The sequence below is a fragment of the Brassica napus genome, chromosome A1 (assembly GCF_020379485.1).
Source record: "Brassica napus cultivar Da-Ae chromosome A1, Da-Ae, whole genome shotgun sequence".
NCBI lineage: Eukaryota > Viridiplantae > Streptophyta > Magnoliopsida > Brassicales > Brassicaceae > Brassica > Brassica napus.
Genome location: NC_063434.1, coordinates 18,119,460 through 18,132,250, shown reverse-complemented (window position 1 = coordinate 18,132,250; position 12,791 = coordinate 18,119,460). Strand labels below are relative to the sequence as shown.

General features: G+C 37.7%; 1 protein-coding gene and 1 pseudogene across 1 annotated transcript; one reads left to right on the top strand and one right to left on the bottom strand.

Moving 5' to 3' along the window:
- Window positions 1-6,605: 6,605 nt before the first annotated feature.
- On the top strand, window positions 6,606-9,124 carry LOC106411711 (annotated as a pseudogene).
- A 103-nt stretch (window positions 9,125-9,227) lies between these two features.
- Window positions 9,228-10,780, bottom strand: LOC106411720. Its single transcript, XM_048777230.1, has 3 exons — window positions 10,346-10,780; window positions 9,725-10,249; window positions 9,228-9,627 (listed from the first exon to the last, which is right to left on the bottom strand). Exons 1-3 carry the CDS (start codon window positions 10,694-10,696, stop codon window positions 9,367-9,369), a joined length of 1,137 nt encoding a protein of 378 aa, XP_048633187.1. The 5' UTR covers window positions 10,697-10,780; the 3' UTR covers window positions 9,228-9,366.
- Window positions 10,781-12,791: the final 2,011 nt, after the last annotated feature.

Genomic DNA, 12,791 nt, shown 5'->3' with positions numbered 1-12,791 from the left:
TTCTGAGGAACCAGGGTTTGGGGTTTCAAAACAACGATTTTTTTCGCCGTATTTCATTTCTTATACAATTATAATGCATACCATTGAGGATTCTTTGTATAGATGATCATAAACCATGAAATAACAAAATTTCAAAAATAATTGAAAGTATTCCCTTTACCGTTTATTAAAGTGTATAAGTTTTTCTCTTACGTTGTGTGGTTTTCGTTCATGCAATCGTAAAAGTGTTTGTTATTGGGTAAAAAACCAAAGTTTGACTTCATAATCTGGTTAAGACACTTAATGAAGGTTATATACGTGTTATTCAATCCGCAAAACGTTGTTTTCGGTTTAAAACCCCTAGTTCCTCGAAATTTCCTCGGAATATATCAAATCTCTAAATCGACAAGGTCTATTCTGAGGAAATTCCGAGGAAAACCTATCTGCCCTCAGAATTTCCTCGGTATTTATATTTAAAAAAAAAAAAGTCGACGCTAGTTTGTTTCCGAGTCATCATCACCAGATGAATCTGAATCTGGATCTTGGTGAAACTCTCCAATCACTGGTTCATCCTCTACGTGAACTGCGGCTTCCTCTCCGAAGTCGGTTAAATCGACTACAAGGCCAACTCCACCTATATCTTCTGCTGCACTTGGTTGTAGTGGGTCTTCCAGCTCAGAACTTCCCTGAACTTGGCCTCTCGGGTTGAGTCTTGTAACAGTAACCCATGGATCATCTCTGTTCCTTACCCGGGGGTACTTGATATAACAAACCTGATCGGCCTGAGAAGCAAGAATGAAAGGATCATAATATTGCAGCTTCCGTCTCGAATTTACTGATGTAACACCAAATGCATCTGTTCTCACACCTCGATCTAGAGTGTTGTCGTGCCAATCACAATAGAAAACAGTACAGCGCAATCCAACCATGCCCAAATACTTGATTTCCAAAATCTCATGTATGTGTCTGTAGTATACATCATCTCCTGATGCAGAACAAACGCCAGCATCATAAGTCGTACTCGAACGTCTCCTCTTCTGAGTTGTGAATGCATATCCTCGAGTACAAAATCTCGGATATGACTTCACAACAAAGTTTGGTCCAACGACCATCTCGCGTATCCAATCGTCAAATGTTTCACCTCTGGCCAAACCAGCACTCACATAAGTAAACATCCATCCAGCAAATTCTCTCTGCTTCATTTCTTCTAGTTCGTCCTCTGTGGCGTATCTATATTCGAACCGCTTTTCTGCCATGAAAATCCTCTCATATTGAAGAACATCTTCGCAGTTGGTGAACAAATATGTTTGCAAATAACTGCGCTCCTGCTCAGTAAGTCGACGGTCCTTTGGTTTTCCGCTAAGTCGTCCAACGTCTGTGAAAATGTCTGGAACCGTAACATGATATGTTGCCCGTTCGCCTCTATCATCATGCCGAGCAGGTCTTCTGTTTTTGGTCTGAACTTCTGCTGGAAAGTAGTACTCGGCAAAGTTTGAAGTTTCTTCATTGATCATCTGTGCGACTATAGAACCTTCCATCCTACTTAAATTTTTCACCATCTTCTTCAAATGGAACATATACCGCTCATACAGATACATCCATCTATACTGCACAGGACCACCAAGTTCCAATTCTCTTACCAGGTGAATAATAAGATGCTCCATAACATCAAAAAATGAGGGAGGAAATATCTTCTCAAGGTTGCACTGAATCGCGGCTATGTTAGTCTTCAAATTTTCAATACCTTCAAGAGTCACTGATCTTGTGCATAAATCGCGGAAGAAACCACTTATCCCTGCAATTGCTTCATGAACATTTCGTGGTAATAGTTCCTTAAAGGCAAACGGAAGGTGGCACTGCATCATTACATGGCAATCGTGGCTTTTCAAGCCAGTAAACTTTTCTTCCTTTATGTCGATACAGTTACGCAAATTAGATGCGTAACCGTCTGGAAATTCCACATCGTTTGAAATCCAATCAAAGAACGCATCTTTTCCCGCGGCATCAAGTCGGTATATGGGAAAAGGAGCCCTACCATTCTCATCAACATGAAGTTCTGAACGAGCACATATATCGACTAAATCCAGTCTTGACTTCAAATTATCCTTTGTTTTACCTTGAACATTAAGGATCGTGTTCATGAGATTGTCAAAAAGTTCTTCTCAATATGCATGACATCTAAATTATGCCTTAGTAGATGATCCTCCCAGTATGGCAGATCCCAGAAAATACTTTTTTTGTTCCAGTTATGTAGGTCTCCAACACCATCTACCGGAAAACGCTCATGTCCACCGACGTCTGGCGTCCTTTCTGCACCAAAATCTCTAAGTTGTGTCTTCAAATCTTTCCCACAAATTTCCAGAGGTGGACTGTCAAACACCCTCTTGTTCTTCGTAAACAAATTCCTACTTCTACGATATGGATGATCTGGTGGTAGGAATCTCCTGTGACAGTCAAACCAACACGTTTTCCTTCCGTGTTTTAGTTGGAAAGCATCAGTGTTATCTTGACAATATGGACATGATAGCCTTCCATGCGTTGTCCATCCAGATAACATACCATATGCTGGAAAATCACTTATTGTCCACATTAGTACTGCCTGCATTTGAAAGTTTTCTTTATACGAAACATCGTATGTTTCAGCACCTTGAGACCATAGTTGTTGCAACTCATATATTAGTGGCTGAAGAAACACATCAAGTGATCTCTTAGGATGCTCTGGTTCGGGAACGAGAATCGAGAGAAACAAAAACTCTCGTCGCAAGCACAAGTTTGGGGGTAGGTTGTATGGTGTAAGAATGACTGGCCATAGAGAATACTATCTTCCACTCTTGCCAAACGGGCTGAAACCATCAGTACATAATCCAAGGTAGACATTTCTTCTCTCATACGCAAAGTCGGGATACTTTGATTGGAAATGCTTCCACGCTTTTGCATCTGAAGGATGTCTGATCCCACCATCTGTTGAGTGCTCCGCATGCCATCTCATTGGTTGTGCTGTGCGTTCAGACAGATACAACCTCTGCAACATTTCCGTCAAAGGAAAATACCACATCCTTTTATATGGCACTAGAACTCTTCCACTTGTATCTTTATAACGAGGCTTCCCACAAAATTTGCATGAAACCCGCTGTTCATTCGCCCTCCAATAAATCATGCAGTTGTCTCTGCATACATCTATTACCTGATACGATAAACCAAGACCAGCTACGAGTTTCTGAACCTCGTAGTATGAGCCAGGAGCTACATTATCTTCGGGTAGAATACATTTTACATAATCAGCAATCGCATCCACACAGTCTTCAGCCAAATTATAATCCGTTTTAATGCCCATCAATCTTGTAGCAGATGATAAAGCTGAATGACCATCTCTGCAACCTTCGTACAATGGTTGCCTTCCAGCATCCAACATATCATAAAATCTCCTAGCTTCTGCATTGGGTAAATCTTCCCCTCTAAAATGATCATTTACCATCTGCTCAGTACCTACACCATAATCTACATCCGTTCTAATTGGTTCTTCTAATCTAACCGCTGGCTGAGGTTCGCTAGTACTACCATGTTCATAATCAGTTTTCCCATGATGATACCAAATTTTGTAACTTCGTGTAAACCCACTCAAATATAGATGAGTCCAAACATCCCACTCTTTAATAACCTTTTTATTTTTACAATTAGAGCAAGGACATCTTAACATATTTGTTTTTGCTTCCGGTTGTCGGTGAACTAACCCCATGAATTCGGTTATACCTCGTTGGTATTCTTTCGTAAGCAATCTCGTGTTCGGATCTAAATGAGGTCGATCGATCCAAGAACGAAAATAATTTGAAGAAGACATGTTTTTATGAATCAAATTCGTGTGTAAAGAGAGTGAGAGGGAGGATGAAGATATGGAGTGAATGAAGAGGAAGAGGGGTGCTTGTATTTATAGTTGAAATCCTGCCGACAGACCGAGGAAATTCCGACAGAATTCCGATGCCAACGGCTAGTTCGTTGGAATTTCCTCGGAATTTTTGAAATCCCCAACGGCTCTCCAACGGCTCTCTAACGTCTATAATATTTCCTCGGAATTCATCGGTTTTTTCCGAGGAATACAATTTTCCTCGGTATTCCATAAGAATATTCCGACAGAATGATATTTCCTCGGAATTCCGTCGGTATATTCCGAGGAAATTCCAAGGAAACCAAATTTTGTGTTTCCTCGGAATATTCTCGGAAATTCCTCGGAATATTCCGAGGATTTTATTTTCCGTCGGAATGTCCGTCAGAATACCGCTGTTTTCTTGTAGTGCTTGAACACACTTCACCTCTGGGAAATGTTTTTGACAAACCACTAAGTTAATCATCACATTTCTCTTTTTTTTTTCATTTTTATCCTCTCATTCTTAGTTAAATCTTCAAGAACGACTCATACAATTAAGTTACCTGTACGGGTTTTTCCTAATGAGAGTGGCCACGTAGATTTTGCATTGCACTGAGGTTGGATGCTGTAGATGGGGAGTCCTGAGGCAATCCCTGGATCCCTGAAACTGTCTATCCCTGATCCTAGTGTTGTACCCTAAAATCTCATTGACCTTTTTAGTAAACCCTCTAAGAGAAATAGAGATAGTTTTTTTTCAACGAAAGGAAAAAAGAAAAGCAAGCATACCAAGACATTGTCAGCTAAACTAGGCAAGAGGTCGGAGGTATTCACAGTAAAAGAACCACCAAACATAGTCCCGGACAAGGCTGGAAGAAACACAAATGCAGGTAATAAGTTTGTATATGAAAGAAGGAAGAGTAACAATTATAATAAGCATATATACATACATACCTTTACCAAGAGACTGGTTGTTCCCAGTAAGAAGCATAGTTAAAGGACAAGTTTTTGTTTTTCTACAGGATAAGTCAGGAAGGTCACTGTAGGGAAAGAAACCAGCTTTAACAGCACTAGACTCAGCTTCTGGAATATGCAACATGGGAGGTAACATATTTGTGTATCCAAGAAGTGATGAAGCCGAGCGACGTAATTAAGCTCGTCTGAGCACGTGAATATCACCGATCCCAAGGCATTAGCCTCGCCTCCGATTCCGCCTTGTGTGGATAAGTTCTACGCGAAGCTTCCATGCTACGACTTCGTGTGGAGTGGGAACCAGAGTCGTCGAGTGTCTGACATCGCGTCTCTGCTATTATGGCGAACAATCCAGGAAGACCTATTCCGACCAACATGGTTTGGTTCTTATTATGTTTGGTTCTTTTTAGTTTTAACTTTTAACGTTTGTTTCTGAAATGTTTCTCTTGTGTTTTTTTTTCTGGTTAAATCATTCAAAGGGCCTGAGGAGGTAGATGCATGGTTTACGTCACATCCTTTGCATGCCCCTGGAGCTTTGCATTTTAGGGAAAGGAACGCTGCAGTGATCAGTTATGGAGTTTAGACAAACTCATCTTCGGCTACAAAACGTGGTCGGACTGAAGATCCGACGTTTAAGTTTCTTGTCCCTCTTCAAATCGCTGCAGAGCGTGAGATCGCGAGGTTTTTAATTGGAGGTACCATCCATCTTGAAAATCTTTTGAGTTAGGAGTCATATGTTCTATATGGAGATTTAAATGCCTTTTATATATGCATTATTATCAGATCCAAAGTTTGGTTGGAGTTTTGGATTTAAAGAGTTTGCACACCAGCTGTTGCTAAAGACGTAACTATCTCTCCACTGAATCTTATGGGACCAGTGTTCTTTCTTGATTTCTCCATGTTTAGTTTTGTTCTCCAACTTGGTTCTCTAGCTACCGAGAAAGAGCTTAAACTTCGCCAGGTTTAATTAATACTCTGTTTCACTTAGAGTGTTCCCATTGTGTATTTGTATTTTAGATTGTTCAATCATGTTTTTATTTTTGCTTTTTAACAGGCAATGACAGTGATGGGAGTTTACGATACACCTTATTGGTTATCATGGCTCATATGGGAAGGCATCCTTACGTTTGTATCATCACTCTTCTTAGTCCTCTTTGGAATGATGTTCCAATTAGATTTTTTCTTGAAGAACAGTTTCTTTGTTATCTTCCTACTTTTCTTGCTTTTTCAGATTAATATGGTAAATTAAATATCCTCATCATTCTTAAATCATTTTCCATTAATTTTTGCTGGGACATCACTTAACTTATCTATATCCTTTGTGTTGCTAGATTAGCCTAGCATTCATGCTATCATCTTTCATTAGGAAGTCATTTTCAGCAACAACTGTTGGTTTCCTTGTGTTTCTCATTGGCTTTATCACACAGGTGTGTGTGGCCTCTCTTTAGCTAAAACAGTAGCTGAGATTTGTTGGACTCTTACTGGGTACAGTTCTGACTGCAGACAGTAGCTACTGGTGGATTCCCTTATTCAAGCACACATTCCCTTTCTCGCCGGGTGATTTGGTCATTCTTTCCACCCAATACCTTTTCTGCTGGGTTCCAGCTGCTTATAGAAGCAAAATCAGTTCCCTGAAGCCCTGGAATTAGTTGGAGTAAAAGAGATGTATGCTCAAAAATGGATGACGCCACCTGCTTTCTTACAATGGTATGCCAATTTTTCGACAACAGATTTCACCTAAGAATTGTTGTCTATGTCTCTCATTTTGAGTCTTTGTGCAGAAGAAAATCTACATATGGCTTGTGGGTACATTTTTTTCTGGTTTGTTTTGGCTATCTACTTTGACAATATCATCCCCAATGCCTCTGGTGAAAGAAAAACAATCTTCTACTTTCTAAAGCCTAGTTACTGGACTGGCAAAGAGGGCAATAAAGTGGAAGGTATTTCTTTGTCTCTTGCTTTTATTAATAAGAATGTGTGTGTTTGGAAAGTGTAAAACCAAAAGATGTTCCTATGTAACATTTTTTTCAGAAGGGAGCATTTGTAGCTGCTTTGGCTCAGTTCCGCCTATAGAGCATTTAACACCAGATGACCAAGATGTGCTTGAAGAGGAGACACTAGTTAAGAAACAAGCAATGGATGGAACAGTTGTTCCTAACATTTCTGTTCAGATTCATGGTCGTGCAAAGATGTATCCTGGAACGACAAAGCTTGGTTGTTGCAAATGCACCAAAACATCCCCTTTTCATGCTGTAAAGGTAATCAATAATTCCTGTTGTGTGTGTTCTAAGGCATCAAGACTATTCAACAAATCCTAATGCTCATTAGTTGTTTATAATGTATTATTACATTTCTTTTTGGCTCATGAAATATGTTTAGGGTTTGTAGATGAATATAGCCAAAGACCAGTTGTTTTGTCTTCTTGGACCCAATGGTGCATGGAAGAAAACTACTATCAGCTGTTTGACTGGTATAAATCCAGTTACTGGTGGGGATGGTAAGGATCTGTTTTACAAGAAGCTACTTTCCATACTTTTTTTAAATCATTCTAACACTAATAATTAGTAAGTTCAATTTGATTAGACTTAAAACAGCTCTTATCTATGGAGATTCCATAAGAAGCTCTGTTGGTATGTCCAACATTCGTAAAATGATAGGAGTGTGTCCTCAGGTAAGGTCAAGTTCTCCCTGCATTGTCTTCTCTTTTCCTTACACAGGGATCTTTATATTCTGCTTAAATGATTTTTTTCATCATCACTCTTATTATTTTACTGTTTGATATCCTTTGGGATGCTTTGCAAATGAAGAACACCTCCACCTCTTTGCTAGCATCAAAGGGTTGCCACCTGCATCTATCAAACCGGTAAGTTATTCATGTATTTTACAAATGGTATCTGATTTAACTTTCCCTCTCTTTTTTTTATATATAATTTGCTTACAGATTTTTCTTTCTGGTTACACAGATTGCAGAGAAGTTACTTGCTGATGTAAAGCTGACAGGAACAGCTAAAATTAGAGCAGGAAGCTACTGTGGTGGAATGAAACGCAGACTCAGTGTTGGAATTGCACTCATTGGTGATCCTAAGCTTGTATTTCTAGATGAACCGGTATGTATGACATGCAACTTGATACTTTCCTCTGGTGTTTAAAGATAAACACACACACACACACACTAACACATATTTTTTGGATTGTAGACTACTGGTATGGATCCTATCACAAGGAGACATGTGTGGGACATTATACAGGAATCAAAGAAAGGCCGAGCCATCATACTAACAACGCATTCTATGGAAGAAGCTGATATTTTAGGTGATAGAATAGGGATCATGGCTAAAGGCAGGCTCCGCTGCATTGGAACCTCCATCAGGTTAAAATCTCGCTTCGGCACGGGTTTCATTACTACAGTTAGCTTCCTTGAAAACAAAAACAACGGTGCTGGAACCTCACGAGAACCACTTAAAAGATTCTTCAAGAAGGTATGTACACTCAGGCTACGTTGTGTTTTTTTCAACTGGCAATTGTTTAAGTAGGTAGTGCCGCTGAGCCTGGAACAAACTCTTTCTTGCAGCATCTGAAAGTTGAGCCAATAGAGGAGAAAAAAGCTTTCATGACTTTTGTTATCTCCCACGACAAAGAGAAACTTTTGGCGGTCTATCTTTAAAAGCTCTCGCAATCTCTTAGATTTTCGTCTATGAGGTTCATTATCGTTTCTCCATGGATATGGCTTTTTCGAAGAGCTACAATACAGAGAATCTGAGTTTGGAATCTCGAACATACAGCTTGGGCTTGCAACTCTAGAAGAAGTGTTTCTGAACATCGCAAGATGGGCTGAACTTGAAAGTGCAACAGCTGAAGGAACCGTAGTTACTCTCGAGTTAGAATCAGGCATCTTGGTCGAGGTAAATCATCTACAACGTTCCACCAAAAAAATTCATGTTTCACATGTTCTAGTTATTAATGAAAATAAACTCTTTGTATGTGCAGATACCTGTTGGAGCAAGATTTGTAGGTATACCAGGAACGGAAAACGCGGAGAATCCTAGAGGAATGATGGTGGAAGTGTACTGCAACAAGATGGTTCTGGATTGATGTGCATCTCTGGACACTCCCCGGAGATGCGCATACCACAGAATGTTTCGGTGTTATATGAACCACCATCACAAGTGCTAGGAGTGGGCAGCAACGAGTTCGGGTTCCGTGATGGCTTATGAATCTAGCGATTAATATATTATGCTAGAGTTTTAAAATTAGTTTATGGGGATATTTAGATTGCATGCTTTTTACAGTGAATAAAGTTGTTCTTGTCTTAAATTAACTCTCCCAATTCCCAATAGCAGTAACGAGAATAGACACTTTGTTGATTATAGAAAAATGAACCTTAAGTACCATCGAAGGTAGTCGATTGAGAAACAAGTAGACTTGATAAATCTTTTATTAATATATAATTATATTTACAATAGCTTAATCTTTTACAACTGATTAAAGATTTCGGATGAAATAATATTTTATTTTTTGCGTTATTGGAATTAAAATTGAATCTGCTGGGATTATTTTTATAGCTCACCGTTAGCTCCTTTGATAGGAGAAGCAACATGGGGGCTATAATCAACTCCAAAAGATGCTAGATCAATAGAATGTCCTTTTTTCTCGGACGCTGTCTTAACAAGTAGACCGATAGCTCGAGCCCATTTCACCATAGCCCCGATCAGTTCCTTTCTTTGTTCAAAAGTTATCTCCTGGGAAACATTATTCTTCATTTCAGTCACAAGTATTCCCATTGACAACATACCGTCAACCATCCTCCAAGAATCCACCTATAGCCAAAAAGAAAACAAAAATACCAATTTTTTTTTAATATAGAAAACATGCCCGGGTACCATATGAATGTTAATATATCGGACTATAACTTACTGATGTTTCGCCGTTAGTACCATCCAATACAGAAATAGCCCTAAAGAGTTTCACGGATTTTTCTTGCATTTCGACCTTGATGCCTGACTTGAAGCAGGCCATGTAGTCCGCTACCTTTACAAAGAGATCTTTGAACTCTGCTGTGGCAGGACACTTACTCTCCAGAGCCCCCAAGAAAGCCAACATACCTTTGTAAGCAAAAGGCTCAAAGTCTTTGCTCATTTTTGGAAAATTCTTCAAGTAGTGGGGCAATGAGAACGTTCCTTGTGTTTCGTAAAGAGCTCTCTCAGATGGAGAAGACACATTGGTGTCATAGTCAATTCCAAATAATGATAAATCAATAGATTTTCCTTTATTCTCAGAGACCTTCTTTATGAATAGACCGATTCCTCGAGTCCAGTTCACCATAGATTGAATAACTTCTTTTCTTTGTTCAAAAGTTATTTCCTTAGAACCGCTCTTTTTCATCTCAACCAAACTTTTTCCCATTGACAATAAGCCATCCACCAGCGTCCATGAATCCTCCTATCCTCAAAAGGGAACAAAATTAAACAACACAATCTTTTCCAGTTAAATTGTGAAAACGTACGATACCAATGTTAACTTCTAAGTGAAACTTACTGATGTTCCCCCTTTAGTTCCACTAAAAGCAGACATAGCCCTGTATAGTTTCTCAGATTTTATTGACAGCTCAACTTGGAGATCTTTCGACCCGGGTGATGTCGAACTGTAACATGCCATGTAATCCTTTAGCTTTACAAAAAAATCCTTAAACTCTGTGGTCTCAGGACATTTGCCTTCCAAGTCTCCCATGAAATCCTTCATACCTTTGTAAGCGAAAGACTCAAAATCTTGGCCTACTTTTGGAAAATTCTTCAAGTAAAGAGGTAATGAGAATGTTCCTTGTGTTTCATAAACAGTGCTCAATGCAATTAGTAACATTAGATATATGGCTAATGAATTTTTTGCCATTTTATTTTTGAAGAAGAGAAAAGAAGATGAGATTATTATCTTTTTTTTTTTGTTTTTGTTTTGTTTTATATGATTGTGTTTTCTGTGAGAAGTGAATTATATAGATGTTTATGAAGCCTATATTTAGCTATTAAAGTGAAAAATGGTCCGATAAATTTATATAAATTTATGGTCATGGATGAATGGTAAAAGATATTTGCTAAACTTTCGAAGCCTATTTGCTATTCTCTAGATTTACTATTATAGATGTGGACATTTTCTTCGTCAAACTATATTTAGTTGGACGTTAGACCAGATTGATATACTATACTTACAAATTAAAATGAACAATCAACATGCGTACACAAAATGTTCCTTATATGAGAACTAATTTTGTTTGCATGCAATTCATAATATCCAAAATATTGTGAAATTATATTTAAGGTAGGAAATTATGGTCGTATGTTTTTGATGAAAATTTATGAGATGGTGTTTTGACAAAATATTAATTATTATTATGATAATTTAATCATGTTTTATTAGAATATTCTTTTAGTAATTTATTTAAATTTTCATTTGTTAGAAATGTATGAAGGGATATAATTGACAAATTTCATTTAAAGAACCAAATAAATAGAGAATATGACTTTTTTGTCAATTTGTTCCTCATTAAAGTTAAAAACAAATATCTTTTAAAAACAAATTCTTTCCAACATGAAGAAAATAAATTAAGGAATAGACTGAGCTATATGTGTTAATAATTTGACAAATTTTTTATTTTATTACGGGCCAATATAAAGAACAATGGTCTTTTAAGAAAAACACTAGATTCTAACCCGCGCGGTTGCGCGAGATTATTTATATTAATATATATATATATATATAATATCTTTTTAATAAAAAAAATTATAATTTGATGATAATTTATAAATTTTGGTTTGCGTCAAGATTGTATTTTTTTGGTTTTTGGTTTGATTATGGTTTGATTATAGATTTTTTTGGTTCAAAAAATATAGTAATGGCTTTGTTATTTTTAATTTTGGGTTTAACTGGGTTTATTATCTTGGTTTGGTTCAAATAACAATATTCGGAACTCGATAAAATTTTGTGTTCAATTCGAGTGTATGGATCTGAACATAGATATAGAGTTTTTGATCTTGATTCTAACTTAAGTAGCTATATTTTATTGTCTTTACATGTTAATTATGTGTAGGGAGTCCGTATATCTCAAGATTATATACCCAATTATAAAATATATGCTAATTTCGTACATCTATGTAATAGAGTTAAGATGTGTATTCAACAGCTATGATCAGAATATACCATTATCTTTTTGCAAGTAAATTTTTTTTAGTCTAAATAATGATTAAGTAGCATTTTTAATCAGATGGGCGATAGAGAAAGATGGCATTTCACAAACAATGGAAGATTTACGGTTAAATCAGGATACCAATTTGAGCGGATCTACCCGGATAGGGAACGACCACCATTATTGATGGGACCAATAGTTGATGCTCTGAAGGCATTTTGTTAGAAAATCCGGTGTCCACCAAAAATAAAACATTTTCTTTGGCAATTGGTATCAGGGTGTGTACCAGTTAAGAAGAATCTGAAGGCGCGAGGGATGCAAGGTGAGATTTGTTGTGCAAGATGTGGAGCGGAGGAGGAATCGATTAACCAAGTGTTTTTCGAATGTCCTCCAGCACTTCAGGTTTGGGCTCTTTCAAAGATACCAACAAATCCAGTCATTTTCCCAACGAGTTCTCTTTTTACGAATATGGATCATCATTTTTGGAAGATTGTTCCACATATGGAGGATCATCAGTTTGCTTTAATACTATGGTATATTTGGAAAGGAAGAAACAATAAGGTTTTTAGTAATTTGGATATAGATCATAGGGATACTCTAAAATTGGCAGAAACGGAATCTACACTCTCGGCAGAGGCACAAGTTTTGAATGAACAAAAATTGGGATCTCAGATACAGGTAACGACTCTTCCATCAATTCCCGGACGATGATGTTTTACAGATGGATCATGGAAAGAGGGTGATATTTTCTCTGGTCATGGTTGGTTCAGTACGTTAGAAGGATTTGAGGGACTGATGGGAGCAAAG